General features: G+C 41.1%; 1 protein-coding gene across 2 annotated transcripts in view; it reads right to left on the bottom strand.

The window, feature by feature from the left end:
• Positions 1 to 7,045: 7,045 nt before the first annotated feature.
• The window catches only part of COPRS (coordinator of PRMT5 and differentiation stimulator), a 77,852-nt gene continuing 66,264 nt past the window's right edge, over positions 7,046 to 18,633 (bottom strand). Inside the window, exons 4-5 of one of the 2 annotated variants that reach the window (XM_087956183.1) lie at positions 9,224 to 9,320; positions 7,046 to 7,682 (exon numbers count right to left, since the gene is read on the bottom strand). In XM_087956183.1, coding sequence (XP_087812309.1) covers positions 9,235 to 9,320 — 86 coding nt within the window. In that variant the 3' untranslated portion in view covers positions 7,046 to 7,682; positions 9,224 to 9,234. Of the gene's footprint in view, positions 7,683 to 9,223; positions 9,321 to 18,466; positions 18,622 to 18,633 lie in introns of those variants that run through there. The other variant, XM_087956182.1, reaches the window with a different exon arrangement.

The raw sequence follows: 18,633 nt of genomic DNA, 5'->3' as shown, positions 1-18,633 counted from the left end.
CACAGGAGTCAGAAAGAAGATTCTATGGGTTGAAGGAAGGTATTTGGCCACTCGTGGCCACTGTACATGAGATTTTTCTCCATATTGAACCTGTAAAGGCAGCCCCAATCTCTTGCCTCCTTCCTGAGACAGGACAGGGCTTGGCCACTGGGTCACTGCAATTTATACCAGCATACTTTTCTGCCGACTCAGAGGTTAGAAGAATGCACATTAACGTGTCTGGGAGGGGGAAAAACCCCAGACTGATACTGCAGAAAATGTGCTTATAAGGAAAGGAAGCTCTCAGAGGGAGGATGTAGGAGGAGATGTCAACCCTGTCAAAATCTGGGCGTTCTTCCTTCACAAAGATCAAATAACTTTGGACTGGGATAAGATAACATTCATGTGGTATTTCATGTGACATCAGCAACCCCATTCTTAGCTAGATTTGCTTAAAGTAAAGCCCAAAGGTAAAACGATAGACAATCAATATCAGGCTCACTTAACGTCTACCTCATAGACTGTTTCTCCACCTTCTCAACAAGCATACCCACTTGGCGGTAGTAGCTAGGAGATTAAAGACAATACCTAGTTTCTCTTCAGATTGTATACATCTATTAAGGGGGGAAAAATCAGTATTTTAGATGGTTTTTACCCTAATGTGGTAGGCAAATCAATTTCACTTTTCCCGCTGAAATCAATATTAGGCAGCGGATGTAATGTCCTAAAAGGAAGAGGATTTAATTAAAACAACTGGATCCTAGATACCTGGAGAGCATAAATGTGGTAATTTTTCAATATCTTAACAAATACATTGGAAAATCAGAATGCTGATGCAGTCTAGAGGAAGACATTATTTCTGGGTCCCCAAAGGAATGAGCACAGGGATCCCTTTTACAAAAGGAAAGCTTCCAGGTTATTTTCCTTATGAAAGTCTAATGCCCTTCTCTACCGCTCTTGCTGAACATAATACATCCGGTGTAGTGAATAATTAATGGCGCCATCCATCAGAAGTCGCTTGCGAGAGAGACTCCTCTTCTGCGTCTGTATCGTGTCTGATATAGCCCCTGCCCATTTGGTCCTATCAGTCAAACTGCCTCCATTCCCCCAGCCCAAGGGCATACTAGGAAGTGAGGCAGGCAAAATCATCAATCTAAGGCAGAAAACGGAAAGAGCGGCTCTTCCTTCCTGCCTTTCTCCTCGTTGCACTGAGACCAATTACTACGGAGCGAGGCAGAAGGGTTTCCTCCTTCTACCATGACCGCCAGGCACAGAGGCTTATCTGGTTCAGAGAGCAGCTCTAGAGGTCGCATAAAGTGGTTGGCCACTCCAGTGCGGCTGATCATAGAGGAGATCTGTGGGAAATGGGGAAAGAGCAAGCAAGACGTGTTGCAATGGTGAACTTACTAACAACATCTCAAATTTTTAGAATGCATTTATAGACTTATTTTTTGATAATGCAAGGTAGCAACTGAAGAATCGATCTGATATTCTTCTAGCAGGTCCCTGGAGTTAACATCCTAACAGGCACAAACAACCAGATCCACACATTCAAACTAGCTCCTTTATTGTTCTATGCCTATTTCACAGGAATCTCCCCAGCCTGGCAGCTTTTGCCTGGGAAAGACTAGATAAGGCTCAAGGACATTCAAAGGGCAGTCAGAACTTTGCCCTCTTGTGTTTACAAAATAAGTCCAGGCAAATTCCCCACTTAACCCCTCCTGCCAACAAGGATGCTCTCCAACACAATATTCTTTATTGATTTCTGTGACTTTTGATTGAATAGCATTAATATACCGCTGAATTAGATTCTGGTGTTGTGATAGAAAGAATAAGTTCGCCATCTTGAGTTATTTGTAAAAATAATACAGGCGGCATACAAATAAATGTAAATAATTTTTTTGTTCGCATGTTCCCTGACAGTCTTGGATCATCCAGAAACAGAAGCAAAGTCAGAAGATTGTCGCGTTGAGCGACCGGTCTGTTGTTTCGATCTTCTGGTTGATTGCTGAATTCCTCTCAGAACGGGACCCTCGCAAGGGTGAGATACAGAGAAGCCCTCGCAAGGGCGAAGTTTGGCAAAAGCAGAACCCTATCCAGGGTGAGTTTAAAAGTGATTGCAAAAGCTAAAAGAAAAAAGAACACAAGACGAAGATTTCTTTAGGTGAGACAGCGCATTGCTTGGGGCAGATGGAATTGTCCCAGTTGAGCTTAAGACAGATGGGATTGTTCAGGCTGCCAGCTTGCTCTACGCTGTCCTCTTTTATTATGCTGAATCAAAGAGGGGGGTGAGGGGGGTTTACAGAAAGACAAAGAAGTTACAAACTTTATCTTTGAAAACAGGCTTACTTGATACAAGTAACGAACTTCTTGACTGTTAAACATATTTTACCGAATACACATCTTTTATCTGACACAGACCTCAGTGTTAATCTTATCAACTTAGCTTCTTCCTGTCAGTTATTTTCCTGTCAGTTTAGTAAACTTTGCTCTGAGAGGTATACGTGCTGAGCAGGATTTCTCTTATGGAAAAATACTGAGACAGAATAGCCACAGAAGATAAGTAACAGCACTGAGATAAGGAAAACAATCAATACACAATCAATAAAATATAAATTCTCCCCAGTCAAAATATTTCCTTCCTACATAGATGAATAAGTTCCCACTGCTATTTTGAAGTCAAATTATTCAGTACTATTCTAATTATGGTAGTTTCAATTATGAATCTGAGACATGTTAAGAGTCATACAAAGAGCTGAAAAAAAATCTACCTGTTCCTAATGGATTCATAAACATTGTAAAAAGGCATGTAGCTTGTTACATAAAAAATATTTTTAAAATGCTCCTATCAGTGGAACAGATTGGGTGAAATCTCCTATAGCAGGGGTCTCCAAACCTGGTACCTTTAAGACCTGTGGATTTTAACTCCCAGAATCCCTCAGCCAGCATGGGAGTTGAAGATTCCCATTCTGGGAGTTGATGTTTAGAAGTCTTAAAGTTGCCAATTTTGGAGAGTCCTGTCCTGCAGTTTGAAAGATTGTTAGTTGAAGAATAAAGGCTATCTCCCATTTTTTTTAGGAGAAGATCCTTCTGGATGAGAATCTTTCTATAAGTAGAAAGGAGGCTTCCAGACATGGAAGGTTTATGCTGAATCCAATCCAGTTTCTATCTACTGATCCATATTAATTCAGTCTTATTTGTAAATTATAAATGCAAAGAGGTAAAGAAGATCCCACTAGAATTGAGTTTACAGAATACAGTAAATGTTTCAAAAGTTATATAGTACAATGACCTACATCGGAGGTTTTCGAATGTTTTCAAGCTGTAGAATGTCTCTGTGTGTGCGCGCGCACATTCACACCCCCTTAAGAAACCTGATCAAAAGGGGGTGGGGCTTTTGAATATCAGCTGACAAGTCCCACTTTTTAAGCTTACCTTAGTCCACAAGGGATCCTTTTTATGAATACAGGTAGTCCTCAATTTATGACCAGAATTGAGCCCAAACTTTATGTTGATAAGTGAGGCATTTAAGTAATTTTCCCCATGTTATGACTTTTTTATCATAATTATGAAGTGAATCATTGCAGTTTTTTAAGTTAGTAACCCAGTTGTTAAGTGAATCTGGCTTCCCCATTGGCTTTGTTTGTCAGAAGGTCACAAAAGGTGATCTCATGACCTCAAAACACTGCAACCGTCATAAATATGAACCAGTTGCCAAGCATCTGAATTTTGATCATGTGATCATTGGGATGCTGCAATGGTTGTAGGTGTGGAAAACGATCATAAGTGCAGCGTTATGACAATCACTAAAAGGGGGGGGGGAGTTGCTCTTTGGCATCTTGCCATTAATAATGCTAAAACTAAGATTATGTTCTCTAGCCATGAACCTTCATATTACAAGCGGATGCTAGATGGTTGCTCAATTGTACAGGCAGGTTCATCTATCAGGGCATTTAATTCTCTGCCAACAGAAACTATTAGTCACAGGAGAAATATATTGGACTCGTGCTTGTCCTAGCTCAGGCAATGATCCCTTTTCCAAGAAATCAAATTAAAGGAGACGCTCAAATCTTTGAAGCCAGTTTTCATACTGTGCCTAAATTGGGAGCGTTTGCAATATTTCGGGCAATTGAGAAAGTTCAGAACACATTTCATAAATCACTTCTTGTTCCATAATCATTTCTTCTATTGCTGTGCTGTAGCGAAACCGAGAATGGAGAAATGATCATGTTAAATTGTTGGTGGAAATGTTCAAACATCCCAAGGCTCCTTAAATTATGTTAAAAGAAACTGGCTTCTTTGATTCTTGGAATGGCTGTAACTTTTATTTATACTGCTAGGAAATCCACATAAAATGTGAGTCTTGGAACAAGCTACATGTGACACATCATTTCATGATTCACTTCCAACAAACTGGACTTGATTGGAAGAACAATGAAGGAGTTGCATTACTCTTTCTTTGCTAGCTATTGGTCCATATAACAATCTTACCCTATTTCTTACTTTTTCCCCTGACACCAAAATGATATGGGCATCCATATCATTTGCCACCCAGATAGAAAAGCATGGTGGAGAGAGAGTCTAATTGTACCAATAGCTTTTAGAAAAGGTGAGAAGCAATCATTTACATCCAGCCTGTCATTAAACTACATCCAAGAGATGTCATTAAATTTAAGATGGAGGGAAGACAGTTGCAGAAGTTACCCCAACATCATAAATTCAAATAATGTGACTCTCAGATTCAGGAACTACTGAAATGAAGTGATTGCAGATTTTACAGGAGTCCTTTTTTAAAGCTAACAAGCTCATTTATGTGTAAAAGTCTGTAGATATTGAGGCCTAGGAATAACACAGCCCATGTTGTCTCTTTCTGAGAAGCAGTTAAAAGAATCCAAATATGCTTTTCCAAAAGGCAACTGGACTTGGTTTTTTCCTTGAAAATGTTTTGCTTGTCTTCCAAGAAGCTTCTTTAGTTCTTCAGGACTTTATTGAGTCAAACATGACTTTTTGGTGATTATTTAGTCATATCCATATTGGTTCGGGAGGGTTTGGGAAACAAATTAGAAGTGGTTTGCCACTGTTTTATTTCAGAATGATAAATGGTTGCAAATATTGTCTGACCAAACATTTTAGTATATCACAATGGATGCCACTCATCCCTTTAGTTGCTTTCCTGATCTTAAGTATCTCAGATGTTTAAAGCTATAACTTCTTTAAGCCAAACTCAGACAATGGACAAAGTTCAAGGGATTTGAACTCTAAAACAGTTGGAGCTACAGAAGAATACTTTATTAGTCTTTTTAAGGAGCTTTTAATAGAAATCCAACCTTTAAGTCAGATCCCAGGTAGCTAGCTTGATCTATTGGACAAAGAAAGTCCCAGCTTTCTTCATATCATGGTGAGCTACTCCTCCCAGCAATCTCTGGGGCTATGCAATTGCTAGGTAGCTAGCTTGATTCACTGGATGACGTGCCAATTCCCTTCAACTTGTGGTGAGCTACTCCTCTCAGCAACTTCTGATGTTATGCAAATGAATGCAAATTGAGAGTTTGAGGCTCGGTGTTGTCCTGGTTCACTTTCTTCCTATGTAGCTGCTGTCAGTCAGTATTGATAGGAAGTGAGAGGTCCAGTCCTCTTCCACTGCTTTGTGAGACTTGGCAGTCTCTCTAACATGTACATGAAGCCACTAGGTGAGATCATTGGTCACCATGTACTGAGATATCATCAATACCCTGATAACACTTGAGGTAGATCTTGGCCCATGGTGAGTTAAGTAATGCCATGATCTCCTTCTCACAATGTTTGGACATTTTTAAGGGCTGGATGGGGAACAATGGGCTGAAACTGACCCCTGGCAAGATCAAGTGGCTCTGGATTTGGGGTTCTTTGGTCCATGGAGAACTGCCATCATTGGTCATTGGATGGGGTGGCACTGCCTCAAACAGACACAATGCATAATCTGGCAGTTCTCCTGGACTCATGACTTCTGCTCAAGGAACAGGTGACAGTTGTGGTCAGAAGGGCCTTTGCGCAACTATGGGTTACATGCCAATTATGCCCTTTCCTCGACCAACAATGCCTGCTCACAGTCGCTCACACCCTAATTACCTCCCCTCTTGACTATTACAACGCACTCTACATGGAGCTGCTCAAGAAAAGCATTTGGAAGCTCCAATTGGTTCAAAATGCAGCAGTCCACATGGTTTTGTGCAGACCCAGTTATGCACATGTAGCACCTCTCCTGTGGCAGCTGCATTGTTTGCTGATTTGCTTCCAGGTGCAATTCAAGGTGCTGTTGTCATCTTTAAAGTCCTTCGTGGCTTGGGACCAGGTTATCTGAGGGATCGACTGAAAACTGTGAAGTGCACCCTGTTCTTGCATGGTTTTTGGAGGCTCCAGAGGTTGGGTGAGAGCATGGTCCTCTTGCACAATTTCTGGAAGGTCCAGAGGCTATATGAGAGCACACCCCATTTTTGCATGACCTTTGCAGCCTCTGAATACCGTGTGATAATAGAGTTTGGTTTCAAGAACCGCTGTTGTCGGGTGTTGGTGAACCCTGGTGAGTCACCCAAAATGTTGTGAGGCATGTGAGGGCCACACAACATGTACTTTCACTTTTGACACACGTATCATAGGTTCAACATCAGTAGTTAGGGTAACCAGTACATATACGATACAACTGTTTGGAGGAAATGTTGTTTTGGGGACACAGAGGCATGTTTTATTTATTTAATTTATTTATTTGATTTGTCAATCGCTTACAAGATAATAGGTATAAGTATATACATAATTATGAATACATGAAATGGGTACATATAAGAAAAATAAAAGAAACAATAGGACAGGGACGGTTGGCATGTTGGTGCGCTTATGCACGCCCCCTACAGACCTCTTAGGAAAGTGGTGAGGTCAATAGTAGACAGTCTAAGGTTAAAGTTTTGGGGGGTTGGGGAAGAAACCACAAGTCAGGTAAAGTATTCCAGACATTGACCACTCTGCTGCTGAAGTCGTATTTCCTTCAATCAAGTTTGGTGCGGTTAACCTTGAGTTTGTATCTATTGTGTGCTCTTGTGTTGTTATGGTTGAAGCTGAAGTATTCATTGACAGGTAGGACATTGCAATGTATGATTTTATATACCATACTTAGATCAGACCGAAGACGGTTTTGTGTAGTTTTGTTGTTAGGCAGCATTGTTTTACCTTTTCTGTTTATAGATTTTGCCAAACACTACCCAGGGTTATTATATATAAAGTAGGCAGCTGTATATTAGTATTTATTTATTTTAAATAAATAAAATAGGACTTCACTAAGATTTTTTTTTAATTTAGAGATTAGGCTCCGCTTTTGTTTCTGTTGCAAATCCCTTCTTGAGGCCCTGTTGCTTATTAATCTTAATAAATTCCATTATTGGCCCACAGTATATGCGTTGGCGGGAGACTGCTGTCTTAAGATTCAAATAGGGACCTATATTAATTAATTAAAAATTGGGAAGCTCTGCCTTCCAAGAGGCATTGTTGATCTATTAAAGGCAAAAATAAAATGATATAAGAGAGGGAGAGAAAATGAATCAGGGATTATTCTTCACCTTGCCATGGTATCTAAAAATAAGAAACAAGCTGAAAACTGCTTGCAAATATTCACTGAATGAAGCCATCTGTCCATATTCCTCGGTGGCCTGATGAGCAGACAGGAAAATGAGTATCTGGGGTGGGGAAAAGAAATGGAAGGGTTATAAAATTCAGTTCTGTTTTCCTCCAGACGTAGCGGGGGGGCAATTGATCATTATTCATGTCTGTATATAAGGCAGGAAAAAAAAAGTAGATGAGGCAACCACATTTTCCCTAAATAACTGCTTGAACAAATAGTGCTTTGCCTTCCTTTCACACCTTCTAAGAGTTCATTTGAGCTGAGTTACTGAGCTGTTTGAGCCCCCAACACCCATTCCTGCAAAAGACTTTGTTTTAATACTGTCTCATTCGTAGTGGTTGTGGTTTCTCCTGACAGGCCTGTTCTCATCAGTGCTGCAGCTTTGGTGGGAGCAAAATATTGATTTAATAGAGAGGAATGGACACGACTCACACTACCATGTCAAACTTGAGTGAAGCCTCTCTGTGTGTTTTCAAGAGTTGTCTGGATTTAAAAAAAAAAATCCATAATCCATACATCAAAAGGAGTTTTGCAAACCTGAAAGCCTGAAAATATTTGTAACCTTCCTCAGATCAATAAAGCTATTGCTCCAGTATAGATTGTGTATGTTTATATTACCTTTTAACAAAAGCATTCCAGGGCCATTTGTAATATTTGTTGTAAGTTGAGAACTACCTGTACATACAGGTTATATAGGACCTTCTCTTTTGTGACATCCCTTCTTTTGGAATCTTGAATATTCAGAAATGGCTCTTCTGTCTTCACTGAAATGCTAATCTTGTTAGTATTGTCTACTTGCCTCCTAACCCCCTTCCCATCACCCTGTTTTGTTTTGTTTTTCCTTTAGGCCAGAGGACTCCAAACTTGGCAACTTTAAGACTTGTGGACTTCAACTCCCAGAATTCCTCACTCAGCATAGCTGGCTGAGGAATTCTGGGAGATGAAGTCAGAGGTGGTATTCAGCAGGTTCTGACCAGTTCTGGAGAACCGGTAGCAGAAATTTTGAGTAGTTCGGAGAACTGGCAAATCCCACCTCTGACTGGAGATTTTACAGTATCCTTCCCTGCAACGCCCACCAAGCCACGCCCACAGGACCGATAGTAAAAAAAAATTGAATCCCACCACTGCAAGTCCACAAGTCTTAAAGTTGCCAAGTTTGGGGACCCCTGCTTTAGGCATTCAAAAGGACACCATGCCAGATGAATCCTAGAATTCTCTAGCCCCTTTTGCCGCCCATTTGATTCTGATCTGGAGAGCATTGTTAGCCTGCTCTGGTTTGCTTTTATGAAAATGGCTTCAATTACTGCAGCTGGAGTGCACGGGCAGAGTAATAGGAAGCTCCGACTGACCCTCCCTGTATTATTTTCAGCTCCTTAGCCATCTTTGCTTCTTTTGCTGAGCAAAGGGAAATAACAGGGTGAGATCAAGAAGACACCATGACTCAGGATGATTTCATTGGGCAGAAAATTCACGGACCTAGAAAATTAAAACAATTGTCATCCAGTCGTAATTGCCAGAAGTGAACACGTTATCTTTTATGTACGTAAGCATGGCAGATGTTACTGAGCTCGCATTTTTATAGCTCTTACTACTTACTGCTTTACTATTTATTGGTTTCCCTGGATGTGGATCGTTGCTGGTGTTTCAGTGCTGCCGTCCTTTATTCTTTTGGTCTTTTTAAGGGCAAAGTGTTCTGAGGAGAAAAAAACAAAACAATAAGCAGCTGTTTCCTTTACGTAATGCTTGTGGGATGTTAATGGGGCATTAATAGCTTTAAATGAACTCTTTGCTTAATTACGGTGTTGTAAATTATTTTATGTACTGTTGAAGGTCAGAGATAGGCTTTCTAAAAAGCTTTTGACCAAGTTGTTGAGAAGCTCTTCTCTGTTTGTATTTTTGAAAAAAGTTCAGAGTCGGAAAGGGGGCCTCCATTCCAGACCTGATGAAAATATGTTTCAAGTGGAAAAATACACATAGCACATTTGACTTGGTTAGTACCTGGATGAGAGGCTATCATAAAATCTATGAACTGTAGGTTAAACTGAGAAGTAAAAAAATATGTGAGAGGATGATAATAAATTACTGACATTCTGAGAAAATAAGTAAAGGAGATTCTCCCTGTATACTCCAACTGGAGGAACAGCAGTACTGGAGTTTAGCAGGGCTCTTTGGAATTTTGGCTTTTTTTTTAATGCATCCTATTTTTTCCCTTGATTGAATTAGCTTGCATTATTACACTCTATCACTAGTATGTGAACTACCTTGTAATAATACCATTGAAATGTCAAAATAGAAAATATCACAAGAATCCCAAGGAGCAGCTGATGTGCCAAATTCTGCAGCACTCATTCTTGGAGTTTTCCTAAAGCCTAAGCAATGGCATGTTTCAGACTTTATGTTCTGGAAATAAATGCTGGTAGAGGGCAGCATTTAGTATTTTTGCTAAATTTATTGAGGTTAGTCTGTCTCCAGTCATAAATGCATTGCTAGCTATCCACGAAATTCAGCAAGTAAAAAGGAAGGAAGGAATGGATGTCCAATGCTTGATTGCTTGAATGCTCAACACTGTTGTTCACTTAACATTTTGCCCCTCTAAGGCAGAATTAGAGGTGGCTGGTTTAGGGTTTTTTGAGGGGGTTGAGGCATATACTCCATTCTTCTCTAATTAGATCTAAAACTGATCATTTGATACTAATCCCTATTGATAAAATTCCTGCCATGGAATAGTATCTAATGACTAGAGACTAAAACCACAAAATCAGACAATCACAGATAAATTGAGCCAATTCCAGAAGTTCGAAGAAAGCAACCTATAAGCCTAGAGCTGCAGAGGGCCCAAACCTTTTTCTTGATATCCTCCCCAGTGAAGTACACTGTGCTGAAAGTCTTAAAATAATTCCCAAAGTTTGTGTTTGTGTGTGTGTAAGAGAGAGAGGGAGAGCAAGAGAGAGGGAGGGAGAGGGAGGGAGGGAGGGAGGGAGGGAGAGAAATGTCCCTTGCCCACTTGGTATCACTGGCATGCCTCCTGCAGTTTGGTACTCTTGAAATGTAATCGAGTTCCTGACTAGTTCCTGGGGGCAGGGGAGCCTTCATCAAGACACTGGTGGGGAGGAGAGTGAAGTTGGTGAGAAGAGAGGCAGAAAAGCTTGGTGGTATAATAGAAAATATATAAGCTCAATGGTAAGAGTAAAGATATCTGTAAAAAAAAAATCTCTGTCGAATGGTTGAATAAACAAATCAAAACACTCCAGCTTCATCTCCAACACAACTATCAGGATTACCCCAGCTGCTGAGCTACTTCCACCAAAGATCTGGTTCTTTTTGGAGGTCCTTTGAGGATTGCATCAACAATGGAATTAATTTTATTGTACTATTATGATTGTTTTACATAGCATAATTTTATTATCTTCTATTTTGTGTTTTATTTTGTGTAACGCTTGTAGATTACTTACATTTCATTCGGATTGAATATAGAATTGTAATTATTATTGTTATAATGACCTATACTACATTTTTTTGTTTGTCATAATTTTTCACTTTTTTGTTAAAGCACTTTTTATGTGTTTCTTCTTTTTGACAATGTTTGCATCTCCATCACTATTATCTTTGTGTTTTGCTCTTTTCCTTTTTGTTGTCATTAATTAAAAAGAAAACAATAAAAATGAATTTTAAAAATGATATTTTAACCTGGGTATTTCACAATTTAGAAATGTTATTAATGTTAGAAATGGTATTTAGAAATGACATTGTGATATAATAGTAATAACAATAGCCCTTTGACGTATATACCGCTTCACAGTGCTTTACAACCCTCTCTCAACGGTTTTACAGAGTCAGCATATGGCCCCCAACAATCTGGATCCTCACTTTACCAATCTCAGAAGGATGGAAGGCTGAGTCAACCTTGAGCCTGGTGAGATTCGAACCGCCAAACTGCAGTCAGCTGGCAGTCAGCAGAAGTAGCCTGCAATACTGCGTTCTAACCACTGCGCCATCACAGCTCTTGAACAAGATATAATATTAGATACAGTATATCTACATCCTGATTGTTACAGGCTTATCATCTCCAAAAATTGTGCTCTCAATTAAGCTCTGCTAATTCTATTTTGAAGAAAGACGCCGAAGTTCTTGGACAATATCTTTTGCCAATTCCTAGACCCATAGCTGAGTGGTGTACCACAAACATTTATAAAGATTGCAGATTGTGCTACATTCAACTCTCCTTGTTAAGACTTAGTCAGTGTTCTCAAATTTTATTTTCTCATCATTTCCCTGAATCTCAGACCAGACATTTTTGAATTATTGATCCCTCTCGCATCCCTGACTACAGCTGTCGCTTAGTTGTGTTCCAAATGCTTCTTGGCTAAAAAGCAATGGGTGTCCCATGCACTACATATGATCCAGTTCTTTGCACCACTCCCAACATCACATATTGCAAAGAACACTGAGAGGGCGCTGTTCTTGCGCCAGCTTTAACACTGCTTTGTTTATTCATTCTTAGACCTCATGATCTCTGTTTGTGCTCTTGGCCTGAAACTTGCTAATGCCTCTAAAAGTAACTTAAATGAAAAGAGAAAGAAGAAATCAATATGTTTTCCAACTTTGTGTGCTCTATCACAAGTCAGATATCATCAGATCATCCCAGGGTTCTTAGGATGTTTAAAAGTTAACTGTTCCAAAATTATATCAAAGGAGGAGAAGCTAAATCTTTGGATCTTTTGAGTGTGTTATATTTTAATTTAATTTTTGCACTCTTGTTAACATATAGTGCTTATTTATATATTCTCCTTAAAAGTAGTATTACGTATAGATTATTGCTCTTCCGCCTTATAAGAAAGCCAAGCTAGGTTAAGTTAACAACAAAATCCTACACACACGCACAGTATGGTTCCTTTGGATCTATGGGTTATCTCATCGCAGAGACTCAGGGTGGATACCAAAGGCCACGATCCATTTAGGAATTCTGCACAAGCACCATTAAAAATGGAAAAGATACAGACAGAAGTTTCTTGCAATGATAGACTCCGCACAAAGGCATTTTAAAAATCTTGTCAGAGGATCCTTCCCAGCACAAGGGCTATACTAACCAGAATGCAGCAGAAATCTCTCTGTGTTTTTAAGGCAGGGGTCTCCAACCTTGGCAACTTTAAGACTTGTGGACTTCAACTCCCAGAATTCCTCAGCCAGCTGGCTGAGAAATTCTGGGAGTTGAAGTCCACAAGTCTTAAAGTTGCCAAGGTTGGAGACCCCTGTTTTAAGGCGCTGGGGCTGGAATGGGCTTGAGAAATTGAGCCAGTTCATTATTGGCCTAGCTCCTGCTCCAGAGGAAATGTTGCAAAGAATATTTTGTAGCATTGTCTCTGGAGCTGCAGAGCGGGTGGGTTTCCATCAGCAAAAATGCCCACCCCATTCACTACCAGCTCCCAGGATTCTCCAATCCCCTTTCTTGTTCTTTGCCAGTCATTCTCACGTTACCCAGTTGCAGTGTTGGGGGCTTTTAGCCTTTTCCCCTTACCGTGAAAAACTGCTACCATGAAGGCAGAATGAGAGGGAAGGCGGGGCACTGGCTGGCTGCCACTTTTTGCCCCGTGCATCAGTGGGAAGAGTCATGTAGTTGTGCAATGGTAAAATGAGGCAAGGCCAGTGGAAAACAAGAGTCTACCGTGATAAAATTCTCTATATCTGTTTTTTCAGAATGCAAGAGAGGGCGGGGAGCTCAAGAACTGTTCCCATCCCCAAGGTTAAGCCACAGCAATTCCTATCCCAGGTGCTGTAACTATGTCAGGACTACCTCTACTTTGAATCAGGTTTGATGGGATGGTGGGATTCAAAATTTTTTATTACCGGTTCTCTGGGCGTGGCTTGGTGGGCGTGGCAGGGGTAGGATAGTGTAAAATCTCCAGTCAGAGGTGGTATTTGCCGGTTCTCCGAACTACTCAGAATTTCCACTACTGATTCTCCAGAACTGGTCAGAACCTGCTGAATACCACCTCTGGTTTTAAGGTTGGCTGGATATCTTGACCACTGCAAGTTTTGATTTTTGTTGCTTCTTTGCTTATATTGTTTTACTATTTTTAGCGGATATAGCACTAGCAATAGCCCTTAGACTTCTATACCGCTTCACAGTGCTTTATAGCCCTCTCTCGGCAATTTTACAGAGTCAGCCTATCGCCCCCAACAATCCGGGTCCTCATTTTACCCACCTCAGAAGGATGGAAGGCTGAGTCAACCTTCAGCCTGGTGAGATTCGAACTGCCAAATTTGGAAGTCAGCAGAAGAAGTACTACAGTACTGCACTTTAACCACTGCGCCACCGCATCTCAGTATAACTCATATAACTCTGATCTGGATGAAGGCTGAGCAATACATTTTTTTTTAAAATCACTGTACAAACATAGCTGTTCTGTGGACAATCCTGTGTTCCCTAGGACAGCTTCCCAGGTGCCAAGCAACTCTCATGAGCATTCCAAAGGATGCTATGGTGGATGATATCAAAGGTCAGGTCAAGGAGAACCAAGAGGGATAAACTACTCATCTACAATAGAAAACTATGCTAGTTGGTCCAGACCTCAGTCCTGATTGATTCTATATAGCAGTGATCCCCAACCTTTTTTATGGCGCGGCCCGGTACCGACATCAGCTGGACGCCGCCATCTTGTTTTGATGAAAAAGTGCTTCCGGTGAGCTCACCGGAAGCACTTTTTCATCAAAACAAGATGGTGGCGCCCAGCGCTTCGGTGAGCTTTTCCGGGTAGAAATGGCTTTCTACCTGGAAAAGCTCACCAGCTCTGCGCCGCCATCTTGTTTTGATGAAAAATGCTTCCGGTGAGCTTTCTACCCGGAAAAGCTCACCAGAAGCACTTTTTCATCAAAACAAGATGGCGGCGCCCAGCAAGCCAGCGGCCCGGTAGGACTTGTTCCACGGACCGGTACCAGTCCGCGGACCGGTGGTTGGGGACCCCTGCTATATAGGTCTATGCCAGGAAGCCTTGCCCTGCAAGAAGCAACAAAGTTGGCAGGGAATTAAGTGGGTGGAGGAGTTTAAGCACCCCTGAAATGCTAAGTGTAGGTCAGCGATGGTTAACCTTTCCATCCTCACGTGCCAAAACTGTGCACGCACACATGTGCACGCGTGCACGCCTGCTAGCACCATAAGGCAATGCATGCGGGGGAGCCCAAGCCCCCTGTGCATGTGCGCACGACCCCCCATGCATGCCATGTCTCTGCACATGCACGTGCAAACCTACCACACGCGACGCACGTTTCTGTGCATGTGTGCCCTGCCCCCCCCCACATGCGCGGCAGCTACCCGACGATCAGCTGGTGGGCGGGCAGCACACTTGCCTGCGCAGTGCACCTGCTCTGGAGCGACAGCTCACATGCTGGCGGAGATGGCTCTGCATGCCACTTCTGGCACATGTGCCATAGGTTTGCCATCACGGGTGTAGGTGGACAGCCAAGCTTCTGAATTTTGATCACATGACTGGGTGGGGCACTGCGACAGCTATAACTTCAGGCATGGGTCATAAATCCCTTCATTTGGTGCCATTGTTACTTTGAACAATTGCTGAACGAATGGTTGTAAGTTAAGAACTATCTGTAATCCATTTCCTCAAGGGGACTCTGCAGTGGAGACATACTGTACCACTCGCTTCCAAGTGATGGGTGTCACCACAAGGCCAGGACATTGTGCCAGACCCTGCCACCAAACCCCACAATTGAATATATAAAAGGGGAATCAATCCTAAGGTCCAGCAGTTCAGAAATAGATCCTGCTAGGCAGCATCCTATCTGCATTCTTACATGGGAGAAAAAGCCACCGAAATAAATTAATGAGATTTACTACCGAGAAAGCATGCACGTCTTTGTTATGTTATCTGCTATTTTCTTTTACACAATCAAAGAGGAAAAAAGGCTTGGTGCAATTATTTTAATCAATAGTCATTCATTCGTTCTACTCATTCCTTTGGTTTGCCCTGGTCTTGCCCTTTTGTGGAGTGTGGCCCCCTATTTATATGCACACTCAGATACAAATATGTCAGAGGCATGTATCTGTTGAAGAAAAAAAAATGATCTAAGTTTGATTTCAATGGGAATTGCAATTCCTAGGCAATACACCAGATTTTTCTCTTTTTTTAGTTTTTGCAATCTTAAATTCCAGATCATGTTTCTTTTGGATATATCTGGTATGATAAACCACCACCATCATCTATTCGAAATATGTATTACAACTTCATAAGCTGTGTAGAGTTGTAACACTGAAAGCATGACCTACAAAAAATGCTAGGATTTTAAATCATGAATAAATGCCTAATTTTTAACTGTAAAGAACTATTACATCAAGAAGTGGAACACTCCAGTCACAGAAGAACTGAAGCATGGGAATAGTTTCTGCACAACTCAGACCCTGAGAGCTAAACCATCCACAAGCCTAACCACAGATGCTGAATAATGTATGCAACATTTTATAATAATATTCTAGTGAATTAAACTACTGGAGTCCAGGGAGAATAAAAAAAAAAAATTAGACCAAGAAGCGAAGGACAGACTTTGCCTTTACAATGTATGTTTAAATATTAAACATCCCCAGTTACAAAAGTGCAAATATTTCCTTCTCCTCTCCATAAATTACCATCATACTCAGGTCAAACACAACTCTGGGAATAGCAAAAAGAAGTGTATTATTGTAGATGGTATAATTGTACCATTTTTCCTCTTCCAGAATTGACTGTGTGCACTGATTCTGTTGCCAGTGCGAGCTGCAAGCTGGGTACAGGATACCTAAGGAAATATTATCATTGCTTGCCAATGAAAAATGTAATTGTCCCTAAATCATATATTCTTTGTTGTCCTTGACATAAGGGACACAAATGGGTACTTGCTTTCCAAGGCAAGGTCTATGCAGAGTTCATTCAAGACAGATGTCTTCTGCAGCTATGGGTCTAACAACCATAATTGGCAGCTTCCACCCAAGGGAGACTGTGATTACCCATAGTTATAAACCCATGGGAGTAATGATTGGGGGTGGGTGTGCTGGGGGACAGCGGGAGGAGAAGGCAGGGAGAGAAATTCAGGTAGGGAGAAGGGGACGAGAGGACGAAGTCAATTTTGCTGCATTCCATTTTTCATTGGGAAATAAGAGATGGGGCAAGGATTGTATGATAACCAGCTACTGAGTGAGGAGTGCAAGAGTTCCAGAAATGAAAATGAAGACGTGGAAGAAGCAGGTAAAGACAATGAGGAGAAAGAAAATCAGTTCTCACACACAGAATCAAGTAGGACATAAACAACCTGACAAAGAATTTCATTCGAATACACATGGAAGTAATCATCGGCAGAGGATGCAGTTAGTCTTCATTTTTAGAAAGATCTTTTTGATTTTTCTTTTAAAAATGAAAATAAACCAAATTAATTCAGAGGGTTATGCTTTCTGATTTTCTGTGAGGATGATAGCAAATTTAATAGGGGCTATTCCCAGCGCTGCGTTGAATGGCAATCTGTCTATGCTACATTGGCATGAAGTCTGCTGTCCCTATTGACAATGTCTATCTTGCCTCTATTACTACTATTCCCAGTCACTGCAGTCAGCTAGCTTCCTTCCAAAACAACAGCCAGCCAGATCCAAAACTTTGTATTGATTCTGTGCCTCTTTCTAAATAGCTTTGAAATAAAGCTGTGTGGTTTTTTTTCAGAACCCGATTTTGCTTTGGAAGAGCTGGGAAGTGATTTAGTGTTGGAGAAGATTACCTTCAATCCATTGCTATGGATACCTCACTCTTTGATTGCCCTCTAGCTTGCTGGCACAACTTACACCACAGACACCAGTGGGGAGACAGGATTTATTCAATTGACTTGCCCTTGGATCCAGTGGGATTCCAAAAAGAGTTTGCGGTTTTCCTTTGGGATCTTGGGGAGAAGGGAAATCAGTTCAACCAAGGTTTTAATCACAGGATCCAATCTGAGTCGGTCACCAGGACCAAGCTTTTGGATTCATGCTGGAACCTAGCCTCCAAAATGACATTTTGAAGAGAGAGATTTCCTGAGGATGGGTCCCAGCACGAGTCCAAAAGCTTGGAAGACTAAACCTCTGGTCCCAAGAACCAACTCAGATTGGATCCTGCAACATCATCCTGGGACACATATATTTATCTTCACTCATTTTAACCACAGCCTGAAAGGGGCAGGAATCTTGGGCTACATTCCCCTATATACCTTCTTCCAGCCTGTTGATCCCAGGGGACACCTTGGTTTGTTGAGTAGCTCTGGGAAACTGTATATTTTATTTTATTTTTTTTGGATTTGCGATTGCAGTTGTTTTAAAGTTTATTTTAATATTATTCTCTGACCAGAGTCACTTATTGAGATGGGTGGCTATGCAAACTGATTAAATAAATAAATGCCAGAAGGGATGCCTGGAGTACAGCTGGAGGAAAAAGAAGAGTTGATCTTGTCATACTGGAGCAAGAGGTCATATTCTGGATTATTTCTTGGCAATAAAGGCAGTGAAAGTCAGTGTTTCTCCATTCTTATCCTGCCCGCCAATAGACATCTGATGACTCTGTTTAAGATGACCCAGCCTACAGGGCCACTGTGAAGGATATTCTGACAATTATCGAAAACATTTGGGTGGAGATGGACTGTGACTAGGCGCATGCATTTGAGGTGCTTATGGTGTTATTCAGGATGAGTCTTGGTCTGTGGCTCCTGATGGACAGGATCTTTCTGACTGTGAGTTCATTCAGGAATTGTGTTCTCTACAGTGTGTGCACCAAAACCACCCCTAATTTCTTGCAAGAGTACCTTTATCAGATTTATGTAAGAAGAGAAGCTTTTGGACTGAACTTACCTTATTAAAAAAAAAAAAGATAAACAGAGTCAGGTCTTGTTCTTTTTTGGATGGGAGGTCCACCAGAAAATCCCAGACCTGCAGGCCAGCATGGATACTTCTCTCCACTTCTCTCTTGTAAATTGTTTCCTTATTTTTGCCAAAACGTCTATGAAGCCAT

This window comes from Notechis scutatus, chromosome 2 (genome assembly GCF_049901735.1).
Source record: "Notechis scutatus isolate UNSWTSFEM ecotype Mainland chromosome 2, rNotScu1.2, whole genome shotgun sequence".
In the NCBI taxonomy this organism is placed as follows: Eukaryota; Metazoa; Chordata; class Lepidosauria; order Squamata; family Elapidae; genus Notechis; species Notechis scutatus.
This window is presented reverse-complemented; position numbering and strand designations above follow the sequence as displayed.